At 41.4% G+C, this 25,459-nt stretch overlaps 1 pseudogene and 2 gene segments (V, D, J or C); all 3 read right to left on the bottom strand.

The window, feature by feature from the left end:
- Positions 1 to 2,315: 2,315 nt before the first annotated feature.
- Positions 2,316 to 2,762, bottom strand: LOC113838380. The segment is given in 2 exon segments: positions 2,316 to 2,635; positions 2,717 to 2,762. Coding segments are annotated over 2 exon segments (366 nt in total).
- Positions 2,763 to 5,513: 2,751 nt separating this feature from the next.
- On the bottom strand, positions 5,514 to 6,010 carry LOC113838379 (annotated as a pseudogene).
- Positions 6,011 to 15,514: 9,504 nt separating this feature from the next.
- LOC113838378 lies at positions 15,515 to 16,052 on the bottom strand. The segment is given in 2 exon segments: positions 15,515 to 15,927; positions 16,010 to 16,052. Coding segments are annotated over 2 exon segments (456 nt in total).
- Between the last annotated feature and the right edge of the window lie 9,407 nt (positions 16,053 to 25,459).

Here is a 25,459-nt window from a genome sequence, read left to right on the forward strand (position 1 = left end):
CACACACAGGTCCTAGTTTTCCACTGTGAGAAAAACTGTCTTCATGGTGAGGGAGAGAGCCTTTGAATGGGGTCATTTCTGCTTTTGGAGCATTCCCAGGAGAGTGACATACATTCTAGGAACTAACTGATCTTGTGTCCTTCTGGAGTAGGGTTCTAATGCCATATGAGATGGTGTTCTGAGCCTTGTATGTGGTTAACTCAGAGGAATAAATCTTGAGTAGATTGAGAGAACACACATTCTTGCCCCTCTGCTCTTATTCCCCAGGGTCTGCATCACTAATTAATTTTGTTTTTCCTTTTGCTGTCTCACAACAACATTTAGCAATGTTGTTGTTCATATACACTTGATGTAATATTGGACTGTGTCCCTGTTTGTTAACTTTGACATAATATGATCTGTAATTGGTGATTCTTACTCCCACGTAGGGGTTGCTCTTGAATGTTTGTAGACAATTTATTCTGTCTCAGCCATCCTGTACAGGTCAGGAGATTTTTCTAGAAATATTGTAAGACTGGGATGCATCATGGTAGCCATAAGATGGAGTTCTGTGAAGGATCAAAGCTATGTCTGCCCTTCAGAAATCCAGTCTCTTCCCACAGAAGTCATCCCTGTAAAACTTGCATGGGACCAGAAAGTTCACATGTAACAGCAGCCCAACATACATACCAATATTAGTCTTTCTGTTGATGGTTCCCAGAATTCACAAATAAGGGAACCCTCTTTTCTATATATCCTGACACTGATGTTTATATTAGACCAATGGAGTTCTTCATGATGGTGTTGAAACTTTACATTGCACAGGTTAGACCAGGTGGGCACTATAACTTGGAGGACAAGGAAATTCTCTCCACCTTTACTTGGAGTAGGAGACACTTCCTAAGTATTCTGTGATCAGCTAAAAAAGGCCCAGAAGTTAAGGAAGGATAAGAATAAACTTTCAGAAAAAAATTCCAGGAGAAAAATAATTACAATGGCAGGATTCCAACCAATTCTCCCCCTGACTGTGCTCATGTATGTGAGAGGAGCCAGGTTCGAAGAGAAAAAACTGTTTTTGCTACTCAGGGCAAAAGTTTATACAACTTGCTGGCTCAGATCTGAGTTTTTTTTTTGAAGTGTACAACGGAGATAATCTCACTTTATTATTGTTGTTGATATTTTGATGAAAATATTTAGATTGTAGCCATGTTACCAATGGCAGAATTACTTTTGTTCTTGGAATTCAGCCTTTGCATAACCAGAATGTGTGTTCTATATAAAACCAAAACAAAACCAAAAAAGCATATGTTGACAGAACTGATTGGATTCAGACATGTCAAAGTTATAACAGACGGAAAACCCAAGAGAGGTGCTCAGTTGCCCTTCTGCTTCTAAGAACAAAGTGTTGGGGTCAGTGTCTCACGCACTTTACACTGGTGTACAATCTATGTCAGTCAGTGTCAATCTAGAACTTGTGACAAAGACAATCCAATTACAGGGAGCAGAGGAATGAGCACCCAGTGCTCTCAATGACATGAACAGGCCTCTTATGTTCCCAGCCTGGAATCACACTGCTCTGGCCCCAGTGTTATCTGAGCAGGAGCCCAATTTGTTGTCAGTGAAGAAATTCCACACCCTGAGGACTCCACAGCGTGACAGTCAGCTCTAACTGTGACTCTAAAGTAGTAAGAATTGTGATTACTAATACGAAAAACGATTCAGGGTTGGACATATCTATAAACAAAATCATGAGTTAGATTTATTAGGAAAGTTAACGTGACTCCCCATAAATCTCGGGAAACAACATCCCAACGAAGTATTTGAAGTGGGGGGCCACATATATCAAATTAATTTTGAAAGGGATTTTTTGTTTGTGCTGATATGGTTGATTTATAGTTTATTCCCATTAAGTCCAGAACCATTTCCAGTCTCTTAGGCATCTGATATATATATATATATAATATATATATATATATATATATATATATAGTATATACGTGTGTGTGTGTGTGTGTGTGTGTGTGTGCGCGCGCGCGCGATATTGTGGCACCTGAATTTGCCTTTTTAGTTTTATTAAGGAAGATTCATATCAATAGAGGTGGTCACTCATAATGCTCTGGACAAGTGTGGTGTATTGTAGGGACATCCTAAATTAGCATCGCTTTATTCCCAAAAGTCTTTTGAACTGATGAAAAAGACTCTGTAAGACTGTGAAGTTACAAAGGGTCACAACAAATGATTATTCCAGAACAAGTCCCCAGGTTGATCTTCTCTGTTGTCTCAGTCCCAGGACATATTCCTTCTCCTCCAGGGTTTCAGACACACTCAGGATGTGGTTACAACATTGTGTTTCTTGTATAGTAATAGACTGCAGAGTCATCGGATGTCAGGCTCTTGAGCTCCATGGAGGCTGTGCTGGAGGATTTGTCTGCAGTCAGTGTGGCCTTGCCCTGAATCTTTTGAGTATATTTAGTTTCACTTTCTTCTGGATCTTTAGCCTCAGTCCACTCCAGGCCCCATCCAGGCCTCTGCTTTTCCCAGCTCATAGAGTAATCAGTGAAGCTGTAGCCTGAAGTCTTGCAGGACAGCTTTATTGAGGACCCAGGCCTCACCAGCTCAGCCGAAGACTGCTGCAGCTGGACCTGGGAGTAGACACCTGTGGAGAGAAGGGCAGAGTGCATGTCACTGTCACCTAAGTGCATGGCCCCTCCTCAAGTCTGGAACTTAGAGCCCTTACCTGTAGCTGCTGTCACCAGGAAGATGATGATACAGCTCCAGCCCATGGTGAGGACCTGTGTGCTCAGTCACTGAGGAGAGGACACTGATCATGTGTATTTATACATAGAATGGCACCCTGAGATACTTGGTCCTATTGGTGACCAAACTTGTTTCAGGTGGGGGGTAATGAATGTGATTGGAATTTTCCAATGCTCCTAAATTGGGAGAATTTGAATTCTTTCATTTTCTTCTTTTCTTAAATAACAACATCAGTGAGTTCACATCTGCATCAATCCTGTTTTGTCTGGAAACCTTTGTCTCCTTGGTGTCCTCCATTCCCTCTGGAATTTATTATCTATGAGCATCCTCTTTTGCAGGGTTCCATAAGCTCTGTGGGGACAGAATTGAAGAAGACATCACATTAAATGTTCCAAGGTCTCTCACTTTTCACACATTCTCCAGTTATTCTTTGTATTCTTGAATATTGCAGGAGGCTCTATGATAATGAATGAGCAAGACACTGATCTATGTATATAGGGGAATTCACTGGAGTTATTTTATTTCTGGTTCCTTTAGGATAACATAATATTTGTATTCTCCAGGTCTCCCTTGTCTAATCTTAGGTTCTTGGCCACCATAGTGTCAGGATTGGTTCCATTGCATGGAGTGGGCCTTAAGTGTAATCTGTATATTGGTTGATTCATTCCACAGGTTTTTGCACACTCTGTATCAACCTGTCCTGAAGGCCTGCCATGACTGTAGATCTAAGGCTGTAGATCTAACTCTGCAGGATGAGGTGTTTGGGCTTCCAAATGACTTCTCCAGCAGACAGCAGATAAGGCCTAAAGTCAAGTTTTCACAGCCACTAAGAGATGCCTTCCTGAGTGCACGTTGTCATTATGAAAGTATGTATTAGTTGATAAATAAAACACTGTTTGTCCATTATTCAAGCAGGAATAATAGTTTGGGTCTCTAGATCAGTAGAATTCTGGGAAGAGGAAAGCAGAGAGGCCTGAGAGGAGACACCATGCAATCACGGAGGAGTAACAGAACTGGAACCTTCTCTGGTAAGAAAAGGCCACATGGAAATATTTAGCTTGATAGAAATAGGGTAATAAGTAGTTGGGCGTTGGTGGCGCACGCCTTTAATCCCAGCACACGGGAGGCAGAGGCAGGCAGATCTCTGTGCGTTCTCGGCCAGCCTGGTCTACAGTGCGAGTGCCAGAGTAGGTGCCAAGGCTACACAGAGAAACCCTTTCTCTAAAACCAAAAAAAAAGAGAGTGAAATGGGGCAATAATTAAGAGAGAGAGCTAGCCAGTAAGAAACCCTAGCCATCACCCATCAGATGTATATTTAATATCTCTGTGTTCTTATTTTGGGGCAGAATTGGTTATAGTGGGAAATTACCAATACGGAGCCAAGTAGAAATATAAGGGTATTTAATAGGGAAAAACCTTACAGAGCGACATAGCCAGCCGGCGCGGCAACAGCCTGTACGCAAACCAAAAATGGTGAAAACTGAAATCGAAACTCAGCCAACTCAAACCCTTACTCTACATTACCCTGACCACGCCCTCGGGGGCATGGTCAGGCAGACCTATAGCCAGCCCCTAAGTAGGCGTGGCTACAGGTTCTGTTACAATTGGTGGTGGGATCTGATGGGACAGAAACCTCGGAATTCACTTCCGTGTACATCAGAGAATCTCATTCAGGCAGAGGCAGAAGCGGAAGGATCTCTTCCCTTGTGGTCAGTCCCTGACTGGATTGGAGAAAAATACGAGGACACTGGATACCGTCATTGCTGTGTCAAGCAGTAAATTAGATTCAGCATAGGTTTGCATAATCTCTAACATGGAACTGACCAAGGGGATTCATGCCTGCCACATGCATTCCCCACACGATTGCTTACATATTAACCACGTGACACTCATAATGTGAATGGGAGGATATGTCTGCTATTGCATAGTTAATGTTCAGAGATAAAGAGACATCACAAGGAATCAACACGTTGAGATTATAGAGTACTATCTCCATGCTGGCTTTTACTCTCACATTTTTTTTGAAAACCTAATACTCTGTGGAACAATACTGAAGAGCAAGAATCCAAAGCACTGTAAGGGTTGATGCTGTAGCAATGTGTGCCCATGTTCTGTAAAGACTTGGCAATGTAGAGCTGGGAACTTGGACAGGAAAGGAATTAATGTGGGAGCAGAGACTGAGGTATAATCTCAGAACCTTCCACAATTAACAAAGAGTTGATGAATGAGATGTGTGAATTGTTATTTAACAATACATTGTCCAACTCTAGTAATCATACTTACAAGACAGTGCACTCTGATATAAAGTTATGGTAACTTCTGTAACTAGTATGGTAACTCCCGTATTCTAAGTTATGGTAACAACATGGCCAGAGTCAACAATATACCTGGGGTCACTTAAGATTTGAGACTTAAGGAGTTTTTATTTGCCCAGATATTTGTGATTTGGAATTGACAGGTCAAATGTGTGTTATACTTTATTCTCAACTCTTGATCCAAAAGTTCTCATCAATCAAAATACAGATATTTTTCATCCTAAGTCATAATCTTATTCTTTCCATTTTACTGTTTTATTAAAGAAACTTGAAAATGGAGACAGTCAGTGTTCAAGATTCTGTCAGGATATGGTGTACTCTAGAGGATGGTAAGTGAACACGACTTCATATTTAGATGTCCTTTGCAAAGTTGATAAAAAGCAATTTAGATCTTTGAGGAGAAGACAGAGGGGCACTCAGCTTATTTCTGAGCAAGTCCCCAGGCTGATCTTCTCTTTCATCTCAGTCCCAGGGCAGCTTCCTGCTCATCCAGGTTTCTGACACACTCAGGATGTGGTTGCAACACTGTGTAGTACAGTAATAGATTGCAGAGTCCTCATCTGTCAGGCTGCTGAGCTCCATGTAGGCTGTGCTGGAGGATGTGTGTGCAGACAATGTGCCTTGCTCTGGAACTTCTGATTGAACTCAGTATCACCATCTCCAGGATAAATCCTTCCAATCCACTCCAGACCCTAAACAGGCCTCTGTTTCACCCAGTTCATAGAGTAACTAGTAAAGGGGTAGCCTGAAGCCTTGCAGGACAGCTTCACTGAGGACCCAGGCTTCACCAGCTGAGCCCCAGACTGCTGCAGCTGGACCTGGGAGTGGACACCTGTGGAGAGAAAGGCAGAGTGGATCTCACTGTCCTCTGAGTTGGTGGCCCCTCCTCAAGTCTGGAATTTGGAGCCCTTACCTGTAGCTGCTGTCACCAGGAAGAGGATGTGCCAGCTCCATCCCATGGTGAGGACCTGTATGCTCAGTGACTGTGGAGAGGACACTTATCATATGTTGTTGGTGGTGTGGACATCCCTGTATTTACCATCGCAGGCTCACTTGATTTGCATATTCATGAGTCTGTTTTTTTTAGATAAGGACCTAGTCCAGCTGGAGAAGGAGGAGGCAGATGACACCTGGGTCTGGTAGCTGGATGCTGAGATCCAAATCCTCACCCTGTCTGAGTAAGGAGCCATTCCTGAGAACTTTGCAGACCCTGTGGATATAACATCAAGGTCTAATCACACAATTTAGAAATAGAATACCACCAGAGTCAGTATTTCCTTTTCCTGACAAAACTGATTCCCAGGTGGCGATAATGATGTGGTTGATTGTGAATGGAAATTTCAAAAACTCATAAATTTGAAAAATTTGCATTCTCCTTCCATATATAACAAACTATTAATATTTTCTTGTCCTGTATGCTGCAGGTGTGTGTCCTGTGATTTTTATTCATTAAATCTGTTTCATTTTTCTATTTGTTTGCTTTCTAAAGTGATTACGAAATGTTGTGGAGTCAAAAGATTGGTCCTTATATAAGCACAACATAATTGTCCTATGTTGAACCAGGTTAGTCAAGATAGTACTTGATACCTGCCAGAAAATCAATCAGAAAAAGAAAGGAAAAGCCGTCCCTGTATTTACCATCGCAAAACAATGTTCAATTAGAACATTGAAACCAGTTCACAAGTTCAGATGACATGGACATATTTAGATATATCTATACTAAAAACATTCAAAGATTACACAAGAAATTAGAGCTAATAAACGAATTAAGAAAGATGGTGAGATACACCATAGTTACTATAAATCAGTATTAGATATATTGAAATATATAAAGAAAGAAAAATAAAGACATACAGACTTATGTATGTATGACACCTTAAACTCTCATTCCCAATCTTGTAGCCTCCTCCTCCCTATGAGCTATTTACACACAACACACATACACACACACACACACAATTATGCATAAATATATACACACAACCTTCACAGTCTCTTCAGTATTGCATGTACATGATTGGCTTCAGGGCTGACCACTTCACATGGATGTTTGAAAATATTCACACAGCATAAAAATGATCATGAGGCCAAATGCACATATGCAGAAAACTCAGTCACTAGAAGAGAAAAATATCAAATAGTAAAAAATACTTTATAGTCTTTTTCTAAACAATACTTCTGTAAGTTCATAGATAGGTAAAGAATTTGAATTATTATTGATTCACAAATTAAATTCGCATGTGAATGCCCATCACATATTTGAGGATAAATTTTCAGAAACAAGAGATAACAAGGCTAATACACACACAGGCATTTCACTGGTGTGTATGTTTATGAATGTGTAGAAACCAATGTGCACTCTTCACCAAACAAAACACAGCTTCAACATAAGTTCTCCCGGTCAACCAATAGGCTACATATGAGAACATGTGTTGATGAGAGGTCTACACCAGCATCTGCAACTATTGCAAGATCATTCCTAGGAGTCAAGATAAGAAAACAGCTTCACTATGAAGGTGAGTTTTTTGTGGGGTAATTAAGGAGCTAATGGGATGATTGGCTTACCTTTATCATCAAAATGGGTGCATACATGATTAAAAATACAGTAAAATGACTGAGAAGAAATTAATCATGGTACTTGAGGAGTCAGTCATTGACAAGAAAGAATTGCAAAGAAAATCTGTGAGAATACAGTGATGCGGTATTAAGATAAGGAACAGGCTGTCGTGTGTGCAAAATCAAATGGACCAATGTAAGTTAGAGCGAGTGAGATAATCCAGGTACATGAAGACACATGCGGCCTGACCTGAGCTACATGGAGAATGAAAAGGTAGAAATCCTGGCACGGAGAGCACTTTTTTGATTCCCAGAGGCTGAGGTGAGAAGGGAAGAGCGCAGGGTCAGATTACACAGAGGGAATTTACATTCCAAACTCTTTAGAGATATATATTCAGTATTTGAACCAAAAAGAATGCTATGAGACAGCAAGTTAATTGCCCAACCTTCTGTTTCCACACCATACTCCCAAACTGAATATAAGATAATAAGTTATTGATGTAAAACTGTGATTTGACAACCTATGTGGAATTTGAGGAGCCCCTGTGGAGGTCCCCAACCTCTATGGGGAGTGGAGGGGGGAGGGGGCTGGTGGGGGATTGGGAGGGAGAGGGAGAAAGTATTGACCTGTGAAATTATAATTTTGTAAAAATAAAAATATCAAATATGAAAAATAAATAAATCTTATTTTAAAAATGAGAAAATAAAACATGGAATATTTACCAAAGATTATTTACTGTGTTTAAATATTGGAGATTTTACATACCAACTGCAATAGGTGTTGCTCAGGTAACATACTTTTTAAAGGAGTCCACAGAGACTATGGAGTCCCCTCCCCTCCTCATCTCACCTCTGTCCTGCTGATTTTTGGTTCCACTGTGACCCACGATGGTCCCGAGAGCCCCTGCAAGATGGTTTGTCTTGGCTTGCACTCAAGTTTCACTGTGTAGCTACTTTGGTGTTCACAGAGCTCAGCTGCAGGAAGAAAAAGGCTCTTGTTTTCCTGGATTCACTGAATGGATATGTGGAGATTGATTTTAAAAGGTACCTCTATAATTATCAATGTTCCTCTCACACCAGGTTCTTCCCTGCTAGTATTTGGATCCAGGTCATTTATGACCCACTGCTACTACAGAGAATTATAGCATGCTAAGTCTTTGAAACTTTGAAAATTGATCATGTGATATTGCTAGACCCATCACATTTTGCATGGAATAATGGAGTTGGTCTATTGTAGCAGTCTTGAGAGGAACATTTCAGATGTTATCAGGTTGGAGTCCTTGGCTCCTGGGGCACTGTGTTCCTTCTTGATAAACCAAGTCACTCCCTCAGTCAGAGAAGCTTTCAGGCCACCTCTGTTTCTCTGTGTTCATTAGAACACTTGCTTAAGTTCCCTAATCCTGAGGATGGGATCTTTACACACACACACACACACACACACACACACACACACACACACTGAGTCTGTCTCTGTCTCTCCCTCTCCCTGTTCAAGTCCTTCTCCCACTCTGTCCTTCTCCTGTCTTTCTCCCTGGTCTTGGGTTATCCTCTCTCAATTTCCAGACAATGGGACTAAAAGTTTCAAATTTACACCCAGATAAAATTTTCCCTTAAAGTCTTATTTTACCCTTTCTCCCTACTGTATTTGTTGCATCAGATTTAAAATCAACTGCAGACTGATCCAGCAATTAGCTCCAGGTGTTCACTCAAAAATCTGCATCCTGGGAAGACAAGTTTAAATTGACTCATCACAGGTGGTCCTGCCTCACAAATTGCTCCAACTGATGCCCACATATTTCTAGCTCTAGTTGTTTCCTCAGAGCCCAGCCAGCCTGGGATGGGCTAGCATTCCAGCTTCTTTTGGCCCCATCTTGTTATGGGAACTCACGAGGTACCAGCCCCTTCCTGTTGGAGTCTCAGGTGCTACATGCAGACTGGGAAGGGAGCTTTTGTCTTGGGCAGTGTTCGCTGATCAGGTCACAGCATCCAGGAATCTGGGGAGAAGACCGCATGGTGCTAAACCTTATTTTTTTATTCATGAGTGATACCCAAATAGTTACCTAACTTCCCTTTATCTATGATTTCATGGACTCTATTGCAGTCGGCCATTCCACCACCCAAAAATGATGCCTCAGTGTCAGCAGGAAGTAATCAGAGAGAAGATTACACATGGATCCTAATCATTTGTTTGTTATCAATAAAATCCTAGGATTTTAGGTTTCAAACCTGGGACAAATTGCTGAGTTACCTATTTAAATATCACAGCAGAAATAGGCCAAAAGTTTCCCCTGCCTCCATCAGTACCTACCTGTACAAGGCTCTCCTGACTAGCATCAAGAGGCTGGGATTCATTCCCTCGGCTGCTCCTCCTCATAGAATCCAACTATTTTAGTTACATGGTCTTTTCCTCTCTCATTTGGGCCTCTTGGTTGTATCACCTTGGTCTACTCTCTTCCATCCCTTCTCTCTCCTCAACTCCTCACATGAGTCTACTCCTTACTCTCCCTGATGTCCCTGCCTCTGGCTGCACAGTCCCCCCATAGCTGTAATAAATTTTCTCCTCAGCCATACCTGCGACCAGTCATGTTCCTTTAACTTTTATTTCTGTTTTCATTCACTAACAATCTTCCCCAAGTACCCACAGAGTTACAACCTAGGTCTCAGGTGAGTTTCATGTAAGTGGCTCAGGTCTGTTTTGAACAAAGGTCAGAAGCAGAAAAAACAAAATGTAACAGGAGACACCATGATGAAAGCTACAGGTGAAGTAAGTAACTGCATCAGGGAAAATACAAATGGGTCACATCTGTGTCTGATGTGCACAGTGCTCAGGGAAAGCAGAAGACTTGAGACCTGTTAGGGTGTGGGGGTCACTGAGTGTGGCCTCACCTCCCTAGTGAGTCCCCTAATCCCAAGCACTGTCCTAACTGGATACCACTGAGTATTTGTCTGAATCTCATGAGGAAAAATCATCACCAATACTACAGACCTCACTCAGCATTTGATCCTGAGTCATCACCAGAGTCATTTCTGCTATCAGAGGTGAGATATTTCCATGTAATTCATGTTAGACTGTGTGGTGTGTATATTAGAAATTGTGGCAAAAGAGAACTCTGTTGTCACAGAAGTCACAGACTTTAAATACAGAGAGCATCCTGAGAAATCAGTAGAGGGGGTGACAGCTGTGAACACATAAACCAGCACTCAGTCATGTCTGTTCCTGTTCCTGCCCTGTCCCTCCCTCCATGTGTGACCTGAGCCCCCCAAAGGTTCTGAGCACTGGTGTCAGTGAGCAGCATGACCCAATGCCCCAAGGTTCCCAAAGAAAGAGGGAAACTTGCAGCCACAGCCGGCCCTGTGCAGCCTCTGAGAGGCATTGGAGCAGCTTCCATATGCTTGGGCTGTCCTGGCGCTCTTGGTCATTGGACTCGGAACTCCCGAGATGATAAAGACAGATCCAGAAAAAGAAAAACCTCTAAAGGTTTACACTGCGTTTAAAATATATGTAGGCTTGTGAGAGAAAAAATAATGGGAGGAAATAGAGCAGCCGGTTGTGATGGGGAACTCCAGTAGGATTTGCTGAAAGAAGCAGGCGCAGGTGGATTTCCACAGAGAAACCCTCTCTCGTGGAAAAAAAGAAACAAGAGAAAGTAAAATAAAGTAATAAAAAAGCCACATAAAGACAGAAAATACACAGAGAATCTGAATACTATATGCCATATTGTTTTCTTTAAATTGTTTTATTGCCGAGGAAAGACTTACTGCTGCTAAAATACATTTGATTATAAATGCTTCTAAATTAATCCAACTTATACATTTTCAAAAATGCTTTGACGTCAAAATTTAATTCTAAGGACAGGCTACTTGGAAAAAGAATGTCTGTTTGTGTTTCCACAGAAAATAAAAAGCTATGGATTCCTTCAAGACTAATATGGTTTGATCAAACAAGACCCCCTGAAGCTGAGATTGATACAGCCTTACAGACTACAAAAAAAAAGGACTTGGTCAGATTTCTGTGTTTTATCATGATTCCAATGGCATGAACATCACCCCCAATCAGCAGGAAGCAGTTTAGACGGAAGGATGCCCATATTCATAAATATTGTTTGTAAATATTTGTTTTCATTTAAATGGGGTTAGTTATAAATAGTAATGAGCATAGTGAATCTCATTTTAAAGGAAAAAAAGGGAATAGGAAATAGGAATGAATACTTTGCATTGGTATAGATTTTCATTTATTGATACAACTTTAAGGTCAAATTTGTGATATGTATATGTCTCCTCTCATTTAGGTATTGTCTTTATACAGATCTTTTAATATAATTACCTATAATAGTCAGAAAATATAATTACGTTAGGTTTTCTAGATATACAGAGACATATTTGAGATGAATAGGTATTCTTCAAAGCTTTCAAAGACCTATGGAAATATGACATTTAAATGGTTTAGGGTTTTCTTGGCAGTGAGACACAACTGCTCCTGGCACACCAATTACCACAGAAAGGAGGATGGACATCAAAGAAACTCGTTATGGAGTTTGCTTTCAACATGGCAAGATTAGCCATTTGGGCAAGAAACTGTTCTTTCCTGGACTGTTTGTTTCTGTATAAACTGGACATACAGGACTCACAAGAAAGTGACTGCTGAACTTACAAAACAAGACAGTACTAAAGGGTTTCTGTTGAAATGGGAAATGTGCCAGAAAAACTGTGGCCTATAGGCTGAAGATGGATGCCCCAACGTTACAGAGGAACTGAGGGTGACTGTCCAGGTAGCGACATGTCTCTGTCAATTCTAGAGTTTATACATTATCCTTCTGTGGTCTTTGATAGAGTTAAAGACACATAGTTAGGGTTATAGTTTTCTTCAGTTATTATAAAAGATAAGTGTCCCTTCTTTTTATTTAGACAGAAAAGAGGAGATGATGGGGAAGTGCTTCTTTTTATGTTTATCTTATTGATTATTGATTAAAGTTCTGTTTGCCCAATGAAACAAAGTTAGACAGGACTGGGAGTCAAAGAGGATTCTGGGAAATATAGTAGAGAAGTGGTGATCCAGGCAGGAAGTGACATAGCAAGGAGATTCATATTTTAGAAGGAGAAACAGGAAGTGTCCCCCTTTTCCCCTGCTCTTCCTCCAGTGGCAGCATGTGAGCCACCAGCAAGAGAGGGCGCCAGTGAAAGGCATCCTTTGTCTTATAAAATATATAGGTTTATGATAATTAAGACTGAGCTAACAGATGAGAATCCTAGTCATTGGCCAAGCAGCATTGTACCTAATACAAGTCTCTCTGTGCATTAATTGGGGCCCTACCTTGGGCGGGAGGATGGCGTAGAGCTCACAAGTGGCAGTGGGGCTCAGCGGCTTTGGGAGAAAAGATTTATTGTAATAGAGCACTCCTGCAAGGAGGTTTGTGTCATGGTTCACACCGAAGGTCTCTCACTGTGAATCTCGTGCAGTAATAAATGGCGGTGTCATCGTCTCTTCAGTTGTTCATTAGCAGGTAGAGGCTGCTTTTGGAGTCCTCTCTTCAGATGGTGAATCTGTCACTCACAGTTCTGAATATTGTATTGCATAATTATCAGGTCTGTGCTTAATTACACCAACCCACTCTAGCTCCTTTCCTGGAGCCTGGCAGACCCATTATGGGTTATGCTTGGGATACATGAAACTGTATCTAAAAATAGAAAGGTGGCAGACAAGAACTTGAACCAAAGTCTTACACTCACTTGGCGGGTGCCTTCCCAGTATAACCGAGTCCAAGTCCCATTCAATCAGAGGTCTGAAAATGAAGATTCCCTGACCTTCTGGTTAAGCTCCACTTTCTAGTTGGAGGAAGAAAGGAAGATATATTATCAAATTACTGGTATTTGAAACACTATTTTAAACTCAATAAAGGTTTGCTTAATCTTTAACATAGAATTGGCCTAGGGGATTCATGCCTGCCACAATTCATTTCCCACAATGTTGCAAACATATTAAGCATATGAAATTCATATTTGTGATAGGAAGGGAACTTCTAGGGAAACATGCTAAATAAATGTTCTGAGATTAAAAAGGACATTGAACACTTGAGATTATTAAGTATCCCAGCATTTATTCAAAACCAAATGCTCTATAGAATAAATGAAACCAAGCATGAACTGTGAGAGGTGATGCTGTTTCAGTGTAGGTCCTTATTCTGTAAAGGCTGGAGACGGTAGGGCAAGATCCTGGGCCTGGGAAGGAAGCACATATGGGGGCCATAGAACACTGTATGATCTCAGAAACTATCTCAATTATCATGCACTTACACTGAATCACTATATGATTTCTGTGAAAAGTGATTTAGTACAACTTTAACCAACTATAGGAAACAACTACAGGAATTATACCTAGGGGGTGAAAAGGACCAAGGAAAATCACCCTGTCTCTGACTTGCCCCTAACTTATTTGCTCTTCCATGCCACTGACTATTGACGGTGTGTTTTCATATGTGTTATGATAACCATTTACTGGAAACACAAATCATGGATTTTAATGAATCTCAGAAAATGAATATCCAGGTTTGTTGAAGAAATCATACAGATATTTTTGATAAATAATTTTTATAGTCTGCTTATTATTTGCATACCTTGGCGTCATCTCCTTTACTCATAGACCAAACTACACCTTCCTTCCTTGCCCACTCTGCAGTATTGAGTCTGAGGTATGACAGTTATTAGAAAATCCTTACCACTGAGGACAGTCTGTGGGACTTGGATGGCCTTTTTGGATGCTCATTCACTTCTTCAACCCTGGAAATCTCATGTCTGATTCCTTTATTTTATGAATGACCTTTTGACTATGGGATTCCATAGTGGGGACAGTTCTTATCAATGGAGAGACAGCTGTCCAGTGCAGCTTCTGAGGGACATCAACCACTCTGCTTTCTCTGCCTCCTTGTGTGTGATAATATGATGGTTTGAGAGACATTTATTTCAGACCTTCTGTCTCATCTTTTCTTTATTCATAGTTTCCTAATGCTTAGACACAATTTGACAAAAAATATCACAGAATGCAATGTAAGGCTTGTTGACTGAAGGGTTGATATGAGACCACTCACACTGCTGAGTTTATTTTAATTACATGAGTGGGGCTCTGTGTGCCATGGTGGGTACTTGGGTTAGATTTCCATTCTCAGGGCTCTGTGGAAGGAGAGCACAAATCACAGGCCAGGTCAATCTGATCACATAACCTTTACTTCTACATCAGAGGTGGATTCTTCTCTGTCACATTTTAAAATGTTAATGATTAGTGTGAAAACTTGAGTTTTTATTTCATATGGTGATTTTAATCCTATTACCAATTGATATATTTTCTCACACAGAAGTGTCCATATTTGTGAGGAAGTAACCATTGACAGCAGAGTTCTTATCTATACTCAGCCGCACATATTGACACCAGGAAATCCCCTGTTGTGCATTGCATGGTGGGTAATGCAGCTGCAGGTGTGTGGACCCCCTTGTCACACTGTGTCTCATTCGCTAGGCATCTCAGCAACTGCTTTCTGTGAGCAGGCTAGGATGAGCTCTAACATACAGATGTTACTGAGAGTGCAGTGTGTGAGCGATCAAAAATGTAATCAAATTTTTATGTGATAACTACTGCCATGTGAAATCAGCTGAGTTCCAAAAATCTGTTTTCATCAAAACATATTCCTCAACACAGAGCAATGGCTCAAACTATAAAAAACTTTATACACATTCAAAGTGACAAAAAATATTACTGTACACCCTGTCCTGAGACTCACAGTGAAACACAAATATGACTTTACATAAACACAGTGTTGCAGCATGAGAGAGAAAAGACTCCATGTCTTCTCTGTTCTCAGGGAGTGAGAAGCAAAGTCAGTGGAAACCAGGTGTTTTTCTTTCCCTGTTCTAAAGACTTACAGTTCCTCGGCTTCCTTAGGGCTGAGCGCCCCCTGTTGGCCGAGAGCTCCTCTGCAGGGAGGTTTTTGTCTGGGCTCATGCTGAAGTCCCCTCACTGTGTATCTTGCACAGTAATATGTGGCTGTGTCCTCAGTGGTCACAGAGTTCAGTTGCAGGAAGAACTGGTTCTTGGCTGTGTCTCTGGTGATGGAGATGCGGCTATTGAGGGATGGGTTGTAGTCGGTGCTAACACCATAAGTTATGCCCCCCATCCACGCCAGCTTCTTCCCTGGGAACTGCCTGATCCAGTTCCAGTCATAAACACTGGTGGTGATGGAGAAACCAGTGACAGAGCAAGTGAGGGACAGCGACTGTGAGGGCTTCACCAGGCCAGGTCCTGACTCCTGAAGCTGGATCTGGGACAGGACACCTGCAGACAGGAAGAGTCAATTCTGTCAATCACATGTTGTCACATCCCCTCATGGACACATGTATGAAATGGTCACACTCACCAGGAAGGGCTGTCACCAGGTACAGAAGACCCAACAGTCTCATCTTCTAGGCTACACCCGCTTTTCTCAGAGGTCAGCCTCCCGTGAGAGAGTTCTAAGCTCCCACAGCTCAGGAAGGAATTTAACTTAGAGCTAGAATATGAATTTGCATGTGGAGAGTCAGGCTTGTCCTTAAAAAAGAGGAGGGTGGATACCACTCCATTTCCTCATTACAACACAGCCATCACTGTGTCTGACTTCCTACAGAGAGAGTCTGGAATAGAGAGCATGGGGACTTCAGGGATCACAGGACATACATACTGGCATGACCCCACCTCTGCTCCCTATCGACCCTTTCACCAAATTCTTCTGCTCCTGTATATTTTTTGCTTTTTTCCATTAACTTATTTGTTAATATTTTATATATTATTACTATTAAATTAATTCATTTATATTTATAATCCAATCCCAGTTCCCCCTCCCTTCTCTCCTCTTCCTCCTCCCACCCCTACCTCCTGTCTGCTCCTTGGAGAGGGAGTCCACTAAATCTGCCCATTATATATTTGAGGCAGCAACAAGGCACCTCCCCACCACACTGCACATCTGTGTTTTGGTTGAGCAAGCAACTGCACCATATAGAATGGGCTCCTCTAAGAAAGTTTTGCATTACAATTAGATCTTGGTCACATTACCAATGGCATCATGTGTAATGCCAGCTGCACCAGTGTCACCTATATTAAGGGAGTCTAGTTTGTTTTTGTGCAGGTCCCCTATTTGTCAGACCTGAGTCAGTAATCTTTCATTAGCTAGCCCAGATAATTCTGAATTCCTCATCATGGTCTTGACCCCTTTTACATATTATCACTCCTCCCTCACTTCGATTGTACACCAGGAGAATGGTCCATTGATCAGTTCTGGATTTCTGCATCTGCTTCTATCTGTTTCTGAAAGTGGGTTAATGCTTCTCTGGGGTTGACGATTGTAAAGTCTGTGTATCTTTTACTTTATGTCTGGTATCCACTAATGAGTGACTGCATACTATATTTGTTTTTGTGGGTATGGGTTACCACACTCAGGCTGTTTTTATTTTTCTAGTTCTGTCCATTTGTCTGCAGATTTTAGGATATCTTTGTTTCTTACTGCTGAGTAGTATTCCATTGTGCAAATTTATCAGTTTCTTTATCCATTCTTCCATTGAGGAGCGTCTAGGTTATTACCAAGTTATGAATATTACAAATAATGCTGCTATGAACATAGTTGCAGCTTCTGTAATTTTAAGTCTCATGTCAACTCCAATCTACTGTTCATCTTGGCCTTCTGAGTTCCTGGTTTCTGATTAAGAAGACCAGACTGCTCAAGGTTTCCTTCCCTTTTCAGTCATGTGATGGGTTCCCGTCTTTGCTAGAATTTTATCAAGCTGTCATGTTGCTGTAGCATATGAACCCCTACTTCTTGCTTTGTCCAGACTGTGGAATGCAGAGGAAACACCTGCTGATAGAGTCAGCTGCATCCCACACTGCCTCCTCCTACTCAACTCCCAAGTCCTCCCCATCCGTATAAAACATCTTGCTGCCTTTGAAAATTAGAAGGTGTTCTATACACACAAAGGAACTCTAGGATAAAATAAGATATAAATATATAAATGTATAAAATAGAATTAAAGCCGTGTGATATTATGACACAGGGAACCTCCCAAATGCATTTGAATTGGATCCTGATGACATCTGCAGGTGGACCTGCAGCCTATGCTTAGGAGTGTCTGGTTTACTTGGTTAGACTCCCATAAAAATCCCATTTTTCATTTTAAAGACACTGTAATTGGAGATAGATTCTGGATTACATGTGTACTTCTCCTTTCAACTCTAGAACCCCCTCTACTGTCAACCACCAGAGGTCCTAATATTCCACTGTGAGATAAACTGTATTCATGGTGAGGGAGAGAGGCTTTAAATGGAGTCATTTCCTTTTCTGTAGCATTTCCAAGAGAGGGACATAGATTCTAGGAACTAACTGGCCTTGTATCCTTCTAGAGGAGGGTTCTAACTGTCATCTGAGATGGTCTCCTGGGCCTGGTATGTGGTTAACTCAGAGGAATAATCTCTTGAGTAGATTGAGGGAACACACTTTCTCGCCCCTCTGCTCTTATTCCCCATGGTCTGCATAACTAATTAATTTTGGTTTTCCCTTTTTCTGTCACACAACAAACACATTTAGCAATGTTGTTGTTCATATGCACTTGATGTAATATTGGACTCTGTCCCTCTTTGTTAATTTTGACAGAACATCGTCTCCAATTGGTGATTCTCACTCCCATGTAGGGATTGCTCTTCAGTGTTTGTAGACAATTTATTCTGTCTCAGCCATCCTGTACAGGTCAGGAGGTTGTCCTAGGAATCCTGTGTGACTGGGATGCATCAGGGAAGCCACAAGATGGAGTTCTGTGGAGGATAAAAGCTGTGTCTACTCTTCAGAAATCCAGTCTCCTCCCACAGAACTCAGCCCTATAAACATTGCATGGGTCCAGCAAGTTCACACATAACAGCAGCCCTGCATTCATACCAATATTAGTCTTTCTGATGATGGTTCCCGGAATTCACAAATAAGGGAACCCTCTTTCCTATATATCCCAACACTGAGTTTATATTAGACCAAGAGAGATCTTCATGATGGTGTTGAAACTTTACTTTGCACAGATTAGAACAGATGGGCACTATACCTAGGATGACAAGGAAATTCTGTCCACATTTACTGGAACAGGAGACACTTCCTGGTTATCCTGTGTTCTGCTAGAAAAGGCTGTGAGGATAAGGAAGGATAAGGATGAACTTTGAGAAAAATTGCAGGAGGAAAATAAATAAGCTTGCAGGAAATCAGACATCCCAACCAATTCTCCACTTGAGTGTGCTCATATATGTGCGAAAAAGCCAGGTCAGATGGGAAAAAAAGTTGCTACTCACAGGGCCTTGTTTATACAACCTGTTGGCTCTCATCTGAGTTTTTTTAAGTGTTCAATGGAGAAAACCTCACTTTGTTGTTATTGTTGTTTGGATGAAAATATTCAGATTGTAGCCATGCTACCAATGGCAGAATTACTTCTGTTCTTGTAATTCAGCCTTCGCATAACCAGAATGTGGGTTCTATACCAAAACCAAAACAAAACCAAAAAGAATATGTAGACAGACTGATTGGATTCAGACATGTTCAAAGTTATAACAGATGGAAAACCCAAGAGAGTTTCTCAGTTGCCCTTCTTTTTCCAGGAACAAAAGAAGGTGTGTGTTGGGGTCTCAGTCTCACACACTTTACACTGGTGTACATCTATGTCATTCAGTGTAAATCTAGAACTTGTGACAAAGACAATCCAATTACAGGGAGCAGAGGAATGAGCACCCAGTGCTCTCAATGACATGAACAGGCCTCTTACGTTCCCAGCCTGGAATCACACTGCTCTGATCCCAGTGTTATCTGAGCAGGAGCCCACTTTGTTGTCAGTGAAGAAATTCCACACCCTGAAGACTCCACAGCGTGACAGTCAACTCTAACTGTGACTCTAAATTAGGAAGGATTTTTATTACTAATACCAAAAATGATTCAGTGTTAGACAGATATACAAAGAAAAAACATGAGTTAGTTTTATTAGGAAAGTTAACGTGACTCCCCACACTCCCCACAAATCTTGGGGAACAACATCTCAACGAAGAATTTGAAGTGGGGCCACATATATCAAATTGAATTTTGAAGGATTTTTATGTTTTACCTGATTTTGTTGACTTATAGTTTATTCCCATCAAGTCCAGCAACATTTCTAGTCTCCTAGATATCCGATATATATATATATATATATATATATATATGTGTGTGTGTGTGTGTGTGTGTGTGTGTGTGTGTGTGTGTGTGTGTGTGTGTATGTATGTATGTATTTTGTGGCACCAGAATTTGCCTTTTTTGTAGGGACATCCAAAATTAGCATCACTTTATTCCCAACAATCCTTTTGAACTGATGAAAAAGACTCTGTAAGACTGTGAAGTTACAAAGGGTCACAACAAATGATTATTCCTGAGCAAGTCCCCATGCTGATCTTTTCTGTCATCTCAGTGCCAGGACATATTCCTGCTCCTCCAGGGTTTCTGACACACTCAGGATGTGGTTACAACAGTTTTTTCTTGCACAGTAAAAGACAGCAGAGTCCTCAGATGTCAGGATCTTGAGTTCCATGTAGGCTGTGCTGGAGGATGTGTCTGCAGTAAGTATGGCCTTGCCCTTTTGAGTGTATATAGATTCACTATCTTCTTGATCAATAGCTCCAATCCACTGCAGGCCCTGTCTAGGCCTCAGGGTTTCCCAACTCATATAGTAACCAGGGAAGTTGTAGCCTGAACTCTTACAGGACACCTTCACTGAGGCTCCAGGCCTCAGCAGCTCAGCCCCAGCTGCAGCTGGACCTGGGAGTGGACACCTGTGGAGAGAAAGGCAGAGTGGATGTCACTGTCACATGAGTGCATGGCCCCTCCTCATGTCTGGAACTTGGAGCCCCTACCTGTAGCTGCTGTCACCAGGAAGACAATGATCCAGCTCCATCCCATGGTGAGGACCTGTGTGCTCAGTGACTGTGGAGAGGACACTGATCATGTGTAGTTGGTGGTGTGGACATCCCTGTACTTACCATCATAGACTCACATGATTTGCATATTCATGAGGAGGAAAGTTCTTAGATAAGGACCTAGTCCAGCTGGAGAAGAAGGAGGGAGAGGAAACCTGGGTCAGGCATCAGGATGCTGAGATCCAAATCTTCATCCTGTCTGAGGAAGCAGTCATTCCTGAGGCCTGTGCAGATCCTGTGGATATAACATCAAGGCCTCATCCCTCAATTTACAAATAGAATCCCAACCTGAGAAATTATTTCATTTCCCTGACAAATTCACAGGTTTGTGTAATGATGAGGAAAATTGTTAATGGAAATTTCAAAACCTCCTAAATTGGGAGAATTTCATCTGTAAGATATTAATATTTTCTTTTCTAGAATGTTACAGGTGTGTGTTTCTGGTAATTTTTTTCTTTTGTAAATACCTTTCTTCTAGTATATTCTTTGGTTTCAATAGAAAAAGGCTTTGGGGTTTCTGGTTGGAATATGGAAAATATCTGAGAGGATTGGGCATACAATGTCATCAGAATATTTTTCAAGAAAAGGTGTTTTTACAAAATTCCAAAATAAATAACTATTTTTAAAAATGAGAAAATACAAATTTGTGCAATACTTAACAATGAATTTTTACTGTGTTTGAAAATTCTTGACTTCACGTATCAACTGTATCAGGTGTTGTTCAGCTGATTGACTTTAAGAAGGGAGTCCACAGAGGCTTTGGAGTCCCTCCAATCATCATCTGATTTCCATCATAATGGTTGATGTCTCCATTGTGCCCCCTGCTGTCCTTACAATTTTTATAATCTTATCATTCTGAGTTTAAAATGAATAAACTTGTCACAGATTCAGTCATGCTGTGGCCTCTCCATCCTGGTCTGTTTAAAACTCAGTTCTCACTGACCATAATCAGGAGACCCTGGCTGGTGCTTTTAAAGTTTGTATCAACTTGACTCATAGAGATGTTGAAGAATTATTTGCCCAAATCTAAGCAGAAATAGGTCATCTCACTTTCATTAAATATTGCTCAAGATTGTATGTCTTTTATTCAGTATACCTGTGAAATAATGTGTAGCTAATTTATAAACATTGGGTGTCAAGAGTCTGCCCAATCTAGAGGTTCACTGTGGTCACCATATAGCACTGGCTGCCATGTGGCCTGACGTCTCCCTGGTGTCAGGGACCAAACAGTGGTTCTCTTGGTTTTCACCTTCACACTGGACTGTTCAATGAGGTGTGATTTTTCTGGATCTCAGTAATCCCACATTGTATAGTCTATTTGTTAACCCAAAATTATTGACACATTGCTGATGTCACTATAATAGTATCTAGAGAAGGCTCAGACCAGGAAAAGTAGATTTTCTTTTCATTTTTCAGATCCCTGAAACCTGTAATCTGTAACCCTGAACTAACACCAACCATAACTTCTCCCATTTATCTTCTCTAACTCACAGGTAAACACTCCAGCTTTTCTACCTTCAGCTGAGTCAGAGTTCACACCAGTGAGCAAGTAGACAATGTAAACAGGGAAATAGCAGCAGAAAGCAGAAAACTGAGATGAGGAACTCTGTTGACAATGGAAGCTGAGTTAGAACAGACACCTTAGATGACATCACCTGGCTTGTGCACAATGGTCACTAGACATTTCACAAGATGGGGAACAAGAAACTCCTGCAAAGAAATCATTGCATGGGATTGAGTTGCATTGTAATCTGTACAAGGATGCAAATTTCCAGCATGATTGTGTAAATCTGTGAATTAACTGCACCCTTCCAGAGCTTTAACACATTGAAAGCTGGAAACAGAAGAGATCCTGTTTTCCCATCTTTCTGAGGTAAACACAATCATTCATGGAAGATTTGGATTTTACTCCCCAAGATGGGAAATAAATAGTAAGCTTTCTCAGATTATTTAAATTTCCCTATGATTTGCATCTAAACCTGTCATCACCAAGTATTAAAATTATAGACAATGTGGAAAACCAAGCAGTTTTATTTTTGTTTGTATTCCATCTGACCACAGATTGGAAATAGATACCTTAGATGCTCCATGGGGAAATCATTGTATGCATAGTAAAATGGAAACAGTAGTAACTGTGATAGAATAGGACATGGCCAAGGGTCCCTAGAAGATTAATTGAACCAGAAGAAAAAACCATGTATTCTAAAATGTAATCAGATGTACACTTATTTACAGGGAAGTACATGGTGTCAAATGAGAACTGCCTGTCACCTGAGGGCCATCTAGTATTTCTGAGTAGCTCCAGCATTTCTTAAGGGCCTGTGTTGTTCCCAAGCTCCTGTGTAGGGAGGCTTGTGTGTGACTTCACACTGAAGTCTCCTCCTGTGCCTCTGGAACAGTAGATCATGGCAGGAGGTTCATTTAAGAAAACTTGGTGATTGAGGTATCCCTACCAATGCTGATGCTGGAGTTCAAGTCCCTATTGCAAATTCTGTCTCCAGTAGTCCAGTACCTTCTTTTTAACACAGTTAAAGAATAGTAATTATAAGTGTGAACACAGGAGGATTTGTTTAATTTGATGGTTTTAATTACAGTGCAAATTTAAGTACTGTTTGGACAATATATCCCAGCATTGGGAGTGAGTACCAACCTCACAACAGACTTTGTACCTTAGCCATATGCAGTTCACCTCAGGAAATCCCTGCTCTGCCTTGTGGGGTGGGTCACACAGCTGCAGTGATGTGTGGACCCCACTCAGTCTGTGGCACATTCCTTAGGCACAGCCACAACTGCTTCCTGTCAATAATCTAGGAAGTGCTATGACATTCAGATGTATCCAAGGATGGAAGTAATGGGGAACCCAACATAGAATTAATTTTTTAATGGTTAAACTACTGTAAGGCCAAGGTGAGCTGTCTTTCAAAAACATGGTTTGATTAAAAAACAAATTCCCAAAGCAGAGAGATGGCTCAGCTGGCTTGGGTTAGATTCACAATCAAAAGTACAAGAAATACTACTGTGTATCCTGTCTTCAGAGACAGAACGAGGAACAAATAAACATAAACACGGCATTTCAGCAACAGAGAGAGAAAAGACTCACTGTGTTCTCTGTGCTTAGGGAGTGGGAAGAAAAATCAGAGCAAACCAGGTGTTTTTCATTCCCTGCTCTGAGTTCTTAGGGTTGGTAAGGGCTGAGCGCCCCCTGCTGGCCCAGAGCTCCTCTGCAGGGAGGTTTTTGTTTGGGCTCATGCTGAAGTCCCCTCACTGTGTGTCTTGCACAGTAACATGTGGCTGTGTCCTCAGTGGTCACAGAGTTCAGCTGCAGGAAGAACTGGTTCTTGGCTGTGTCTCTGGTGATGGAGATGCGGCTCTTGAGGGATGGGTTGTAGCTGGTGCCACCAGTACTAGTTATGTACCCCATCCACTCCAGCGTCTTTCCTGGGGAATGCCTGATCCAGTGCCAGTAGTAACCACTGGTGATGGAGTAACCAGTGGCAAAGCAAGTGAGGGACAGCGATTGTGAGGGCTTCACCAGGCCAGGCCCTGACTCCTGAAGCTGGATCTGGGACAGGAGAACCTGCAGACAGGAAGAGTCAGTTCTGTCAATCACATGTTGTCACATCCCCTCATGGACACATGTATGAAATGGTCACACTCACCAGGAAGGACTTTCACCAGGTACAGAAGACCCAACAGTCTCATCTTCTAGGCTACACCCCCTTTTCTCAGAGGTCAGACTCCTGTGAGAGAGATGTGAGCTCCCACAGCCCAGCAGGTGATTTAACTTAGAGCTAGAAGATGCATTTGCATTTTGGGGTTTACCTTTTACTTATAAAAGAGGAGGGTGGATACCACTCCATTTCTTATTACAACACAGCCATCACTGTGTCTGACTTCCTACAGTGTGAGTCTGAAGCAAGAGAGCATGGGACTGCAGGGATCACAGGAAACACATCTTGGAGTGAGGTCACCTTCCTAGCCCAAACTCTCCACCTTCTGCTTCTGTATTTTTAAGGCTCAGGTCAGCACTAACATTTTTTCACACTTAGGTTCCTGAGTTCCTGGTTCTGATTAAGAGGACCACACTGCTTAGCTTTTTCTTCCTTTTCCCACGCATGTGATTGGTTTCCATCTTTCCCAGAAAGTTAGCACGCTGTCCTGTTGCTGTAGCACAGGGTCCACACCTATTTCTTGCTCCCTCCAGACTGTGGAATGTAGAGGATACTCCTGCTGGTAGAAGTCTCTGCATCCCATATTCCCTCCTCCTGACTCAACTCCTAAGTCCTCCCCTTCCTAATACACCACCATGCTGTCTTTTGAAGACAAACAGGCTTCTAGTGAATAAAATACAATAAAGTAAAATGATATCAAAGAAAAAGTCACTCATTAGAACATGACAAAACAAACAAACAAAAACTGGAGGAAAAGAGCCCAAGAAAAGGCACAAGGAACAGGTGTGGATGCAGAGACCACCTGATTTCCATGCTCAAGAATCTCATAAAACCACAATTAGATGCTGTACTATATAGTAGAAGGAACTGTATTACAAACTATTATATATATATATATATACATATATATATATATATATATATATATATATATATATATAATGTCAATAAAGCCATGTGACATATTGAGGCTGGGAAATTCCCAAATCCATTAGAATTGGATACCTGAAGACATCTACTGATGGACCTGCAACCTATGCTTAGGAGTGGTTGTTTCCCTCCGTTAGGCTCCCTTAGAGAAATTTCATTTTTCATTTGAAAGAGGTTATCAATTAGAGATTGCTTCTGGACAGTGATGGGAAAACTTGTACACTTCTTTGTGCTCTAGAACCCCATCTTCTATGGACCCTTGCAGGTCC

The sequence above is a fragment of the Cricetulus griseus genome, chromosome 5 (genome assembly GCF_003668045.3).
Source record: "Cricetulus griseus strain 17A/GY chromosome 5, alternate assembly CriGri-PICRH-1.0, whole genome shotgun sequence".
NCBI classification, from domain to species: Eukaryota; Metazoa; Chordata; class Mammalia; order Rodentia; family Cricetidae; genus Cricetulus; species Cricetulus griseus.